The sequence below is a fragment of the Thermobia domestica genome, chromosome 7 (genome assembly GCF_964235325.1).
Source record: "Thermobia domestica chromosome 7, izTheDome1.hap1.1, whole genome shotgun sequence".
NCBI lineage: Eukaryota > Metazoa > Arthropoda > Insecta > Zygentoma > Lepismatidae > Thermobia > Thermobia domestica.
In genome coordinates, this window is record NC_137460.1 from 148,686,227 (window position 1) to 148,699,972 (window position 13,746).

The following is a 13,746-nucleotide window of genomic DNA, read 5'->3' on the forward strand; positions in this document are numbered from 1 at the left end:
ATTGTGCTACGAAAATCTTGGTTGCAATATGTCTCTGAAACTCCACTTTCTTCATTCACATCTAGACTTCTTTCCCGAAGATTGTGGAGCAGTAAGTGACGAACATGGTGAGCGTTTTCATCAAGTTATTGCAGCCATGGAGAAGAGATATGAGGGAAAGTGGAGTTCTAACATATTGACCGACTACTGTTGGACTATTGCAAGGGATGCTCCAGATGTAACCTACAAAAGGCAAGCCAAGCGAAGACGCTCAAAATAAAATAAACATAATCCTGTACAAGGGATCACTTGAAACTTTTGTCTTCATTGCAGTGTAGTTCTTGCACAAAAAGGTATTTGTACATATTTTTCATGTTTTGATGTTAATACTGATTTTTATTACGGAATTGTTAATGTTTAACTTGACCACGGTTACTTTATTTTCTGTATCGCTGTGAAACTGGTATTTGCGCAATTTTGAAAAAGGAAGTACAAGGGTATAGAAAACTATAGGTTAGGGTACTTCTTAACTCCCCAGCTTATCACATCACAGTGAAATAGATAAAAAAAAAAAAAAAAGTGAAATGTAGGTTTTTACAAGGATTTTGCTTAAATGTTCTATAAATATTAATACATTTGTATATATACAGCTACTGTTGTACATACAAGGGCGTTTTTTTTCACAACCTGAGCTAAGAAAATTCTTCTATCATCATTTCCTTTCATATTATGCTTAAATGAATGTAAAAATCGCAATTTCAAAGAATTTACATACTTTCGATCAAAATTTGTTGAACAGTGTAATAACTTACGTTTTGAAGGAAAGTCGGGACATTTGGAGTTTCGAACTTTTTTTTTCTTGGGAGCGAGGAAGCGTATGTAAACCTGGCACTTGGGATCCCTAGGTGTACCTCATACTGTTGATAAAGACTTCTAAAACCAATATGTAGAGCCTCAGAATACAAGTAATTACGCAGCACAAACTTTCGAATGGCCAAAACTATGAATATGATGGAGAAAATAAGAAAAAGACAATTTCAGAAATTCAAATTTAATCCAAAAACTGAGAATAACAACAGAGAACATTACATCTCTAGAGAATAATCATTTTATTATTATTATTAATATTATACAGACACAAACATCTTTTAATGATCTAGCTTCTTGATTATGCTGGAGTGTCATGTCGGATGCATAGTACAAGTGTGCAATAAGTATTTGGGCAATTGAGTCCTTGTATATGTGGTATTTTTAAAATGCCTGTATAAGTGACGATGATAACGCGTCACCCAAACTACACACGTGCGCTGTTTATGGCTTGGTAGAAGAGTTACGGTCATTAGATGATGTCTTGCTTCAATACAAAAGCAGCCGGCTGGAGATAGTTTGGCCGCGTCGACTTGCTAAGAAATGACTTGACATTGATTGACAATGGAAATTATACTTAATTGATCACAACACCAAAGCTGTTGAACATCTACATCTTAAATCTTGACGAAACAATTACACTAACGTATGCGTCTTAACAATAAAATTTATACAGATTAGCGCGCATTGCCTCTTCTAATTTCAGGAAACAATTACAGGACAATGAAAATGTCTGATTCTACCCCGAGAACTGTTTCCCAATCGACTGATCTCTCGCTTTGGTGATTTGACTTGCCTATATTGCTTCTCGGATTTAACAACTACGGACTACTTCATTCGGGAGTATTTGAAAGAAAGACGTCTCATTCGTGTCTTAACTCAGAGCAAACTCTTCGCTTACTTACGCTGGAAGGAATCGAAAAAACATCAATCCGTCATGAAATACACGCGATTTCTCGGGATATGGTGCTACGTGCCACAGGCGCTTTTCTTGCCGTTTCCAATAATGCATCCAATGGAAACGAAGGACATTTTGCGGACATTATTTCAAACCATAATGAAGATTATATATAACCTTATATAAAAACGAAATGAATGTTGTCCGGTATACAAATCCACACCGTTTGGCTTATTATACTTTTAAGTAACTGTATTGAAGAAACCGTACGCTGTTTATTTTTTAAAATGCGTATCCTAAGGGGAAAAAGGGGATCTCAAAGAGGAAGACGTTGTTTAAGATGTATGCTAAAAATATCTCGCTAGCTCCTCATATTAGGAAGGTGAATCTCGGCACCTAACTTCTTAAGTTCACACACACACACATACGACTTACAATCTGGAAAGAAAGAAAAAAAATACAGTGGGGCTAACACAGCCCTAAGGAAGTGACATGTAAAAATAATCAAAAACAATCAATATTAGTGTCGAATCCACGATTTTAGAGGTCGCTGATATGGAACTGTCATGCCGCCCAAGGGGCTTAAGTTTGGGCTGAAAGGTGCATATTAGCTGGCCCGGGGGCGCTGTTCGTCGTTACTTCTACTCAATTTATTCTACTTTTCAAATACTATGCATAAATATAATTCTTCCCGTGAAAAACCGGGCACTCCTGCTAGTACATTATATTAAATCCGATGGTATAAACTTTCATGATCCAATCAAGCTACTGCAAATTTTCACTGTTCCGTAATCGTTCCTAAAATCGGAAGATAGAATAAATGTCACATTATATATACACACACAACAGTATATCACAGTTTCTTCTCGCTATAGGAATACAGTACGCACATACACAAGCAAAAGTCTTAGTCCATTGGCTGTTTAGTTCCATGATTAGCACAAATGTTTAATTCACTTATGAAAACGACTGACTACGCACGGTATGCTATGCACTGATTGATAACTTCCAATAAATTAGAGTTCTCTAGCGCAGCGGCCACTCTTTCCTTATCGGCCAACTGTTTGTTGATAGCCTTTTCGGATTCATGAGTGCCAGGAGCTACTTCCACTGATACCTTGAAGCGAGTTGGTAGTGATCGTAATAGCTGGACCCTTACAGATAATCCGATAAGAGTTGCCATACTGCAGTGTGGAATTGTAGGAGTAAAAACTACTCGAACTGTATTATTGGAGTTATCCACCTGAAACAAATAGAAACTTGGTATTATAATCTGTTCTTATTCTATAATCTAACTATGGGATTAGCATTACGAATATAAAAGTCTCAGTGTGCTGTTTCGAAAATTAACAATTTGAGATGTGTATTATTGAGGAATTTGTATTTAATCTTAAAGTGGTTGGGTAAAATTTGAAATTCCTCTCAAATTTTCGAAGAAGTTGTACAGGGTTCCTACTGATCTGGTGAAATCTATTTCCTTGACTTCTTCCTGACCTTTGGCAGGAAATTCCCTGACTTTCATGACAGATGTCGGATGACGTTGACATATAAATAAGGAATAACTATTTCTTATGGTTATTCTTATTAGGTTGCATCTCTCTAAATAGTTGTTCTAGCAATTTGATAACGAATTCGCCTGGTATTTCTTATAATGTTAGTATATGTATAATCGGCAAAGACATGTATGTGGCAAATTTCATGTCAAAAGAGCAGTAAATAAGAACAATAAAACGAAAATAAAACTTTGTCCATTAGCAATATTTTGTTTTATTCATTATAATTTTCGTATTTATAATTCTTTTCCAATGAAATTTACCATAAATATACATTTCCCGATTATACATAAAGTATTAGTATTAAAAGTATCCTGCAAAATCATTATCAAATTATATTCTTACAATTTGGGTAAGAATATCTTTATTTACAAAGATCTATTACTTTTATATTCTTTATCAGGGTAGTCTTCTGGTCATTGACCTCCAAGAACAAATAGTGCGAATCCTTGCTTCTTTTCTCCAGTCACAAATACAGAACATCTGCCTCTCATATGGAAATACGAAAGAGTTAAGAAAAACAACAAAACGGTATTTTGCGTGGTCAAGATACGCAGATAAATTTATCATTATCATCATAGGATAAACATTGCTTCAGTGGCCCAACTTCCAAGATAAACAGGTGGCCAACTTATAGAGTAGTAAGTAACAAATGTCTTATGGGAAAATGCAAGTTCAAGACGAACTAGGCCAAGATAAGCAGGTGGCCAACTTAGAGAGGTGGTCAAGTTGACAGGTTTCACTGTATATTATTATTATGACTTTAACTATTATGGAACTTAAAGCTAGAGACCCAAATAAATCAAGAAATGTTATTTTTAAAATAAAATAGACGTGGTTTGTTTTGACTCTGTGCGGACTTTACGGTACAACCTCCGATGCGGACTACTAAAGTTAAGAAGATCCTTCTCATCTTCAAAAGCACTCACAAAATGGTTTTTGATTGATTGGATTTTAATGTACTTTTTCAGCACCGAGGCTATGAAGTTTTATCCGACGCAACTATTGGAATCGAACCTGCGACATGCGAACAGAGAGGAAAAAAAACAAACGTAATTTTATTGAATACCCTCGTTAGATCTAATTCTCCTAGCAGAGATATTAGTAGATAAACTTGGAGTCTCAGAATATTCTCTGCGCACCAGTTACATTATATACAACTCTTGTTTTATTTATTACATCTCTACTCATTATTATCAAGCAATAATTCTTCAACAATGTAAAGTGGTTGCCACGATCCTACACCTTAAACTTTTTTTTTGGAATAAATACTGGTGGGAGGATAAGAGATGGCGCTGTAAACAACTGAGTATTGGGGAGCTTTGCTCTTAGTTTTTATTCAATTTTTATTATTTACATTTCACTATTTTTGACAATTTTAATATACTGTTATTCAATTTCAATATGTATATGCGCCGCTTATCCTTCCTTATTACATTAACAGTGTGAAAAACAATTATAATTATGACAGGCTAATTCGGCCATTTTGGCACGAGCCATCTTAATACATAATCTTATTTCAAACAATTTTCATTTAAAACAACATTAGTGAAGCAGTCTACTGGACTCTAAGGCCGGGACTTCCTTCATATAAATCTCCCGTAAGGGAGATAACTGAAACTGAAATACTGGTGTCAACAAAATTGCTATTGACAACTTCGATATATTGGTTCCTGTGATAATATACTACTAACGCACAGAATTTGTCTTGATGGAGAAAACTTTATCCAAGGAATGATCACCTTAAAACATTAACTCCACAGAGTTCTCAATACCGTGCTTCAACATCCTCTTTGGTTTGTAAATTAAATTATTTTTAGGAATGTAAAAGCGTGAGAACATAGTGGAAAATAAATAGGATGGAATATGAGTTGTATTTTAATGTATTTGTGGACTAGTGTGGGACAGTAGATGATTTTTACTGACCAATGATTTTTTTTTCTGAAGCCGAACGTAAATTTTCAATGGGAAAGAATTTGGGAGGACAACTATTAACATTATTGATATAATTTATACAAATTTACCATTATACTTACAAATATGTTATCTTGATCAACTACATTCAACTCCTCCAGAGTTAATGGATGTTCAGGATCATTTATACTTCGAACCAAATCTTAAAAACACAATTAAGGAAAATAATACTCGATCATATTGTCATATAATAAAATCTCAACGTTTTAAACCTTTATTTACAAACAATGAAGTTACATGCAGATTCAATTTTTTGTATTCACATCATTCGATGTAAGTTTGTATAAATAATTCCCACCCCATACTCATGGTAAATCATTATTTCAAGTCTTGCTTTAATTCTATGGCCAGTTCAAATGTATTTTAATAATTTCTATTTTAGTCTAAAAATTACAATATTCTTAATTGCCTCTTTGTGATAATATATTGAACTTTGATCTAAAAAATTGATATGAGTAGATTTGACGCATTCAATAGCCTATATAATATATGATAGAGATTATCGATCGAAAGCTCTGAAGAACTCGGATCCGGTAAGTCTGTACACTCATCACCTACAGCAGTGTTTTTATTTAGAATGAAATGACTAACTGTTCTTTGGAGAAATTTCACGTTTTCTATTTCAGTCGTTACATAGGTGTGCGAAACATACGAAAGAGACCCTTCCACTATATACACTCGTATAACGTACTGAAAATTCAGTCGCTCAGTTGTTTGTAAATTATTACGTATGTGTGTTAATACAAATTTCAATGTTAAATTAAGAATGTTTTGACCACTATTCCCCAATAGCATGATTAATCTGAGCTACCTTTATTCATAAATCATATCATCAGTGCCCACCATGTATAAAGTGAATATTTAAAAAAATGACTGTATCGAGCCGATGCGTTAACCAGTATGCTACCCGGTTCGCTGCCCGAAGAGCCATACATCCCACCATTCTTGAGGTCGATGCTTATCCACTCAAGACCACACTGACTGTATCAGAACTCGTATATACGTAATAAATTCACCCGGTATAGGTGTTCTGTAATGTAGGTACTGAGTTGTCCAACACAACAAGACTTGTGTTACAGTCCATGTGAAAATGAAATCTTAACGGAAGTTGGAAGTTTTACGTTCCACAGTTATGTCGGCTAGGCTAAAGGAGGCGGTGATGATAAAGACATGAAGGAAATGGTGGAATGAATAACATTAGAAGAAATGGGAGAACCCCGAGAAAATCCACGTACGGTGTTCGTCCAGCACAAAATTCACTTGAGAACTGGAACGAACCAGAAACCCCATGCATCAGAGATGAATGCTCTACCGCTGATACAGTCCAGGGAGCGGACTGGATAGCGTAGTGATTAATGGATCGGCACGGTAAGTCAGAAATCCTAGCTCGGCTTTCGGTCCAATTGTACAAATTTTCGCTCTGTGTATAATTGAATTTACACCTAAAGGGCAATTAATGTTACACAAAATCGGTTATTTTATTCATTTATCAATATAATATTTGGTATTTATCATTTATCGGTTCTCGAGTTATGAGTGGCAAGCGATACGCAAATCTTAACGTCTTTGGACATTTTTTAAAACATAGCATCCAAAAAAAGAAGAGATGACCACATATGAAACGCACTGTCCTTTTACTGCAACCTTTCGAAACTTAACTACCATACATCAAATCTTACCACTTGAATAAATTCAAATTTTATGAAGGGTTCTACTTCAGTGGATCCATAACTTGAAAATCTACAGGTAAAATTCATTACTGAGCAATGAATAGCATGTACGTTAAATAAACCCTATATATGCGGCAGTTTTCACCAATAATGAAGATAAATTTGAAAGTAAAATATAATTTAAAATGGCTATTACAGTAACAAGTAAAGCATGTTCACTCATGAGTTGTATAAATTAATTTAGACAGTGAATGAAACGCAGAAGCAGTAACTCCAATTCGATCACTTCATGATGCCGGAAATATATATGCAGAGATTGGTCAATCGAAGAAATGCAAAACGAGAAGATACCAGAAATTAAAGTAAATACAAATTAAGCTAGTATGGTATGTTTCTAACAGCTTTTAAACGCATTATTTTATTTACTGCGTCTAATATTTAATGTACTATTAACTGCACTGTTTCGGTATTCACTGACATATTCTTCAGTAAATCCTGGTTACACACGTGCATGTACGATTAACGTTCAATCATAGATTTAAAATCATAACAGCACTTTCACAAAGTAGTGGTGAGATATAGGCAAGATTTCTATAACCTAGCAAAAAATTATACGACTTTTAGAAAAATCTTCTCCGCAAGTTTATAACAGAAATAATATCTTCGAAAGTAGAGGATTCTAGTGCAAGTAAATTACATTATCATATTAACATTTTTCAACACTATTGTTTACCATGCACATGATATACTGCAAGTTAAAATTCTAAGAAATGAAATGAGTTGTCCAGATCTGTTGACGAAGGTGTCGCGTCACAAACAGTATATTAAATATTAGATGCACTATATACAATAGTAAGTTTACAAATTAGCATAAAGGAGTACTAATTAAGATTTCATATTTCTCTATTGCGAGAAGGCTTTTTCAGTAGGAAACATATTTCATCCTCTGCATGTAAACTAAGTTTAGATGGGGGACCGTCGTGGTTCAGTGGTAGAGCGCTCACCTCCGATGTACGGAGTCCCTCGTTCGATCCCAGCTTGCAGCAAGTGGGGTTTGTGGTGGAGAAACTGTGCGCATGGGTTTTTTTTCGGATTCTCCCACTTCCCTCATTCGACCATTTTCGTTCATTCTCAATCATTACTGTGTCCCTTCACTTCGTTTTTTCCTTCCTTTGGGAAAATGACAGCACCCGATCAACTTTGTATAGGTTAACTTTAGGGATGGCAAACAACAAACACGAACCAACCAACTTGTAACATGTATAGGCATATGAAAATTCATACTAAAAACCGGGACACATTATTAAAATTTACAGCATAAGCACCTGATATTTGTTGAAATATCAAATTATTATTAAATTATAGGGCAACACAGAGTAGATTATTCCTATTAGTTGAGTATTGATGATTTAAACGTCATATGAATTATATTAACCTATGTATTGGAGAAGAAACAGGACTTTTAGAGTTTTGAACAATCTTTAGACGGACACATGATTTGAATCCGAGACTATCTCGGCTAAACCGAAACGTCTGAAAGCTCAAACACGTGGTCACTATAAGTTTAGTTTGCATCTAATTTCTGTCCATGGAAGAGCGAAGGTAAGGAAAAGAACATAACATAAGGCAGCGTGGGAGAACATTTAAGTAGTTGTAGCGACCTCATCTTATATCCTTAACTAGTGTGACTTATTTGTTCTGATTAAGAAAATGAAATTTTAGCGGTCAAAGCGAAATACTTGAAAAGAAAGCCCTTTTATGCAAATGAATACATTTCTTGCAGTTGTATTGCATGTGGGAAAAGTTTCAGTTTTGAATTACTAGTTACCGCACAAGATGCCAGGCAGAACGATAGCACTGTTAATACTCTCGCTCTGTAGGCCGCAGGTAAAAAGAGTTTAGAAAAAAAAAAAAAAAAGAATCCTAGGTAGTTCCTCATCACATTTGGCTTTATATTTTGTAAGAATGATAACTTACAATTATCAATGGTATTTTCTTTTTCTAATTTTCGAAAAGAAATACACAATCACAAAACATGTGTTGCATTATCACCACTGACGATTTTAGATAAAATGCACGGGAATTTCAGCACTGATCAGCCATAGAAAAGTAACTTTTGGTCGCGTCTGTAATATCACATAGCAGTAAGTCTTTTCAAGCGGGTTTTTTTTTTGGGGGGGGGGAGGAGGGAGGGGAGGCAAGATTCTTCAGACATAAGAAGCTTCACATTTTTCATTAGTGTGTGACTATAATATTGATTTATACACCGGTACTATATATATATAATCAAGCTTAGGGGACAATTGCAGCACAATCATCTTAGATTTTGCTTGGGGAGGACAAGGTTATCCGAGAAAAGTTTCACCTATTTTATTAATATATACCTCAAACTCAGATGAAGGGGCATTACCAGTGGTCGAAGTGAGACGGTATGTGTGGTATGCCATACCGCCTCTGGTTATTCAGTGATGAAGTCATACCACCTCTGGTTTTTCAGTGATCAAGACATACAGTTACTGGAGAGTAGATGCTAAATATCTTTACTTTCTTATGTATGTATGTGTGTTGCCTTAATGTATATGTCGTGTTTTGAGCATGAACGAATTTGGGATTGTCTGCTGTGAAGGGCGGATATTCCGGGAGTTTGGAATACCTTTCAATCAAGTAGGGAGGCCGGGAGTTTTCCCACAGAAAATTGTTAATATAGAAGCGTGATTTTCGTGTATAATTCTCTATAATACAACATACGGGAATATTTAAAAAAATAATCAGAAAGTTGTAGGCGGAGGACGAAAGTCTCTCCATGTCCACCGCGTAACTACAGAGAAGCTCTCTAATGGTTTTCAGTCATTATATAAATAGAAATGTTTTCAGTCATTATATAAATAGAAATACAATCTTTTAGGCAACATACTTTCACTGTATTTCAACATTTAGATAGCCGGTATGTTGAGTCAAAATCGTAATAAAACATACCGCCTCTGTTTTTTTCCACTTCGAACACTGGGCATTTCTGTACCCTCCCCGATGCCGACCCTGACATATAGCCATTAAATATTAAGCATACGTCAGGTTATCGTTTATATATAAGCACCAACTCTCAAGAATTACTAGTCAGTCTTCCCGTCCGACCCCCTTGAACACTGGCCTCCTCCACTTAAGTGTTAACTCTCCAACATTCTCAAGTATGGACAGCCCTGCTCAGATCGTCTGTAATAACACCAAATTGTACTTTGTGCTTGTCAGTTCTGGTTACTACGAAAATGAAAATTTTCTCCACGAATTCTTAAATTTTTTAACGTATGTATTGCGGTGTAAGATTTCTAAAATCCTGCAATACATTTTTGAAAATGCACCTACAAATCCGTGTTTGCAAGCATAAAAGGAAAAATACTCTTCACTAAGTTTGAAAACGATGTAACTTTTGCTGCGCAACACTATGGCGAAGTTGCAATGCATAAAAAGTCTCTTAATTTTGGAAGAAATAAAATCAACATGCAAATGTGTTACAGGCAACTGTTTAATGTCATCACAGAAACATTTTCCTTCTTTCATTAGCTTTAGTTCCCTTCGGCTCGAACACTACCCATTGAGTCACGAAAGCTATACCCTTGCCCAAAATTTACCTGGTCGCTATAAATGTGTTTTTGAGTCATTAGGACACGAGTACTGGTGCTGGGAATATCACACATATTTCGATTTACAGCTCTGCAAGAAAAATTTCAGTTAAAAATTACGAATAAACGATGACACAATTCTTTATTTTTTTCTGTCAACTTCATATTCTTTGCTATTGTGTTGAATTAGCTCATACATGCATTTTGCATCAAAACCGCTTTGCGCAGCTGACCAATCTGATGACCACCACAAAATGAGTGCACACTTGTTGTTTGTTTACATATAATAACTCCTGCCTTAAAAAAAGGATTATCTTATTAGCGACTTTCATTTATACTGTCACCATGCTGAGTCAGTACAGAATCTGTGTAACCACATGACAACTTCAAATACTGTATCTGTATACAAACAGCTTCTTTAACACCTGAAAAACTTTCACTACAATATAAATTTACATTGTACATAGGCATGCTAGCATGAGTTAAGTGACACCGAGAGTTAGAGTGCAAAATGTGTACGATCGAGTGGTATTTGCTCTCACTTTAATCTTGGAGAAATGAACATAGAATGTGCTGTATTCCCAAGTCGAAGATTACACGATTGCGCTGCATGCCTTATTTATTTATAATTTATTACTTCAATCAGAGGCTTTGATTCGCAAAAGTAAATTTCTTATCACACTATCTTGCCTCCACGACAGCTGCATTACAGGACCACACCACTCCAGACTCCAGCTCTGTTCGGAGGAGTTGTTCAAGTTTATGAGGTAAAATGTGTTTAAAGGAAGGGTAATGTTAGAGGAAGTTATTTATGTAGGTGCTAAACAAATAAATTCTAAGTGAAAATACAAATAGCGTGCTTTATAATTCATTACTACACAATGGTAATACAAAGCTGGCTTATAGTGAGGTTATTACGCACGTATCTTTCTTCATGCATATACCGACCAGCGCCTGACCGTACGGAAGCAACCCTGCATGGGTTAACTAGTTTCGCTATGCTCTGAACCAGAATAGATGCAAAGCTGATTTTAGTGAGCACCTAGTACAGGTTGCTGAGTGGTCTTCGGACTTGTCATTTTTATGATAGGTAAATTTACACGCGCATTATTTGGGCCATTCTAATAAAACGTGGAAAACAGTTTGACAGCTTCCATTGAATTTTGCTTATGAAATACTGTATTTAAAACATTACGTCCTACTGAAATTAATTTGTACCAAAGAATGCAATTTCACCTGTTATATGCGATTGTTGAAGATACTGAGTATTTTGCCAAAAGGACAGTAGCCCTGCATGAAGTAAATATACTTAGTCTTTGATTCTCAATCTACACCTAACATCTGATTAAAAATTAAATGGCTTATATTGAACTTTTCCAAATACGAAAACTCTTAATCTGTAAATGTTAAATCTAATGCATCAGTCCATACCATATTTACCCTTGTACTGTGACTACTTCAATTATATAAAAAACATTTTTAGATAAGAGTGCACTTTATGCATAACAACTGATTTTGCCATGTTGACATGACGCAAGGTAGGAATAAAAAGAGTAGGGTCGGGTCAGCTTAGGGTTAAGAAGAGTTTGGAAACATTCTGTTAAAATCAACAGGGTGTAATTGCTCGTATTACTATTTATTGTATCGGTTCCTATGAGTGTTCTACACAAAGTGTACTCTTACTCAATTGTATCCCCGTTATTGCGCTCATATCTTAATATTATGTCATTCTTAACCTGCTCCGCAACAAATAATCCAACTGATCAAAATGTAAAGGATACCAAATATTTCTCTAGCATCGAATTCATCTACTATGTCTTCATCTTCTTCCTCCGGTGTAATCTGTCTATCTTCACACTTTCTTGATAGTTTTGGATTAATATTTTCAATTCTCGAAGCCCCTGACATTGTCACTATGCCTCCGTTCTAAGATTTAATGTCAAAATTCACAAATATAATACAGTACTTCAAAATAAAAACATGTTTTCTTCCTCTTCTTCTTCAACAATGCCACAGAATACAAACCCATTAACATCATTATTTCTATATAATAAACTGGTTAACTCTGGTCGCAGCTATGTAACCATGTCGACAGATAACTTAATTTTTTTTTTTTTTTTGTAATATAGATTATCAAAATAGTGTGCAAGCCTGTTATATACAAGAAAAAAAAACAATGTTTAAAATCTCAAACCAGTAAGGAATGAGGACATCTTCTGGTGAACTACAAGACATTCTATTTCGTGTAATCTGTGGTTGAACTTGTGTAAATTTCTATTATGGGGCGTTTACACTTAGTCGATTTGCGTTCGATTCAGTTGAATTGACGTCACTTTCAACTTAATCGACCGTGTAAACGGGACTTCAACTTAATCGCTTGTTGATCGAAGGCGACTAATCGACTGGCAACTGAATTAAAAGACGTTCTATTTTCTGTGGTTGAAATAATTGAACACATCCATCAATCTGATTCGGCCTAGTTGCTTCGATTTAGTGGCAAATGCAGCGAGTCGATTTAGTCGTGCGACTAAATCGACTAAGTGTAAACGCCCCATTAGTGTGAGTCAATCTTCGAAAGAAGATTCGGTGTTTGAGTTTGTTGGAGTGCAGTTAGATTTTCTCTTTCGTGATAGTGTTCCTGCGAGTGCTGAATTTTTGACCCCGTGTTCCCTATATATTTGTGTCCTTTGTATCTGTGACTTATGTTCACCTATCAGTTTTTTGTGTAGTGTTCCTATCTACTTTCTATACTCTTGTTTTCCGCCTTGATGGCGGCAACTTCCGACGTTCTGTGCCTAACCAGGCCACTTTGACGACGACTACTTCTACTTCTTCTAATGCCATGGTGATCGATTCTACAGATAATCATTCAACTACTGCACCTATTGTTCCTAACAATGTTTATGCTGCTCATCATTTGGGCCCTTATATTGTTCATGTCAGATTCCGGCAGTATTGGTAGACAGTATCGTATGAAATTGGGTCGTTTATTACATACACATGGTGTTGCAGACGTATTGGATTTGAAACAAGTAGGTCGTAGCTTACTTAAAGTTTATTTTCGTACTGGTTCTGCAGCGATCCAATTCCTACAAATCCATTATTACAGGCAAATAACTGGAAAGCTTATGTGCCTAACTATCAAGTTTCCCGCAAAGGTGTTATCCGTAATGTGGACCCGTCTCTCA

At 35.5% G+C, this 13,746-nt stretch overlaps 1 protein-coding gene across 1 annotated transcript; it reads right to left on the reverse strand.

The window, feature by feature from the left end:
• Positions 1-1,014: 1,014 nt before the first annotated feature.
• Positions 1,015-12,575, reverse strand: galla-2 (MIP18 family protein galla-2). The gene is made up of 3 exons (XM_081765392.1): positions 12,340-12,575; positions 5,334-5,413; positions 1,015-2,987 (listed from the first exon to the last, which is right to left on the reverse strand). The coding sequence occupies exons 1-3, from the start codon at positions 12,464-12,466 to the stop codon at positions 2,718-2,720; spliced, it is 477 nt and encodes a 158-aa protein (XP_081621518.1). The 5' UTR covers positions 12,467-12,575; the 3' UTR covers positions 1,015-2,717.
• Positions 12,576-13,746: the final 1,171 nt, after the last annotated feature.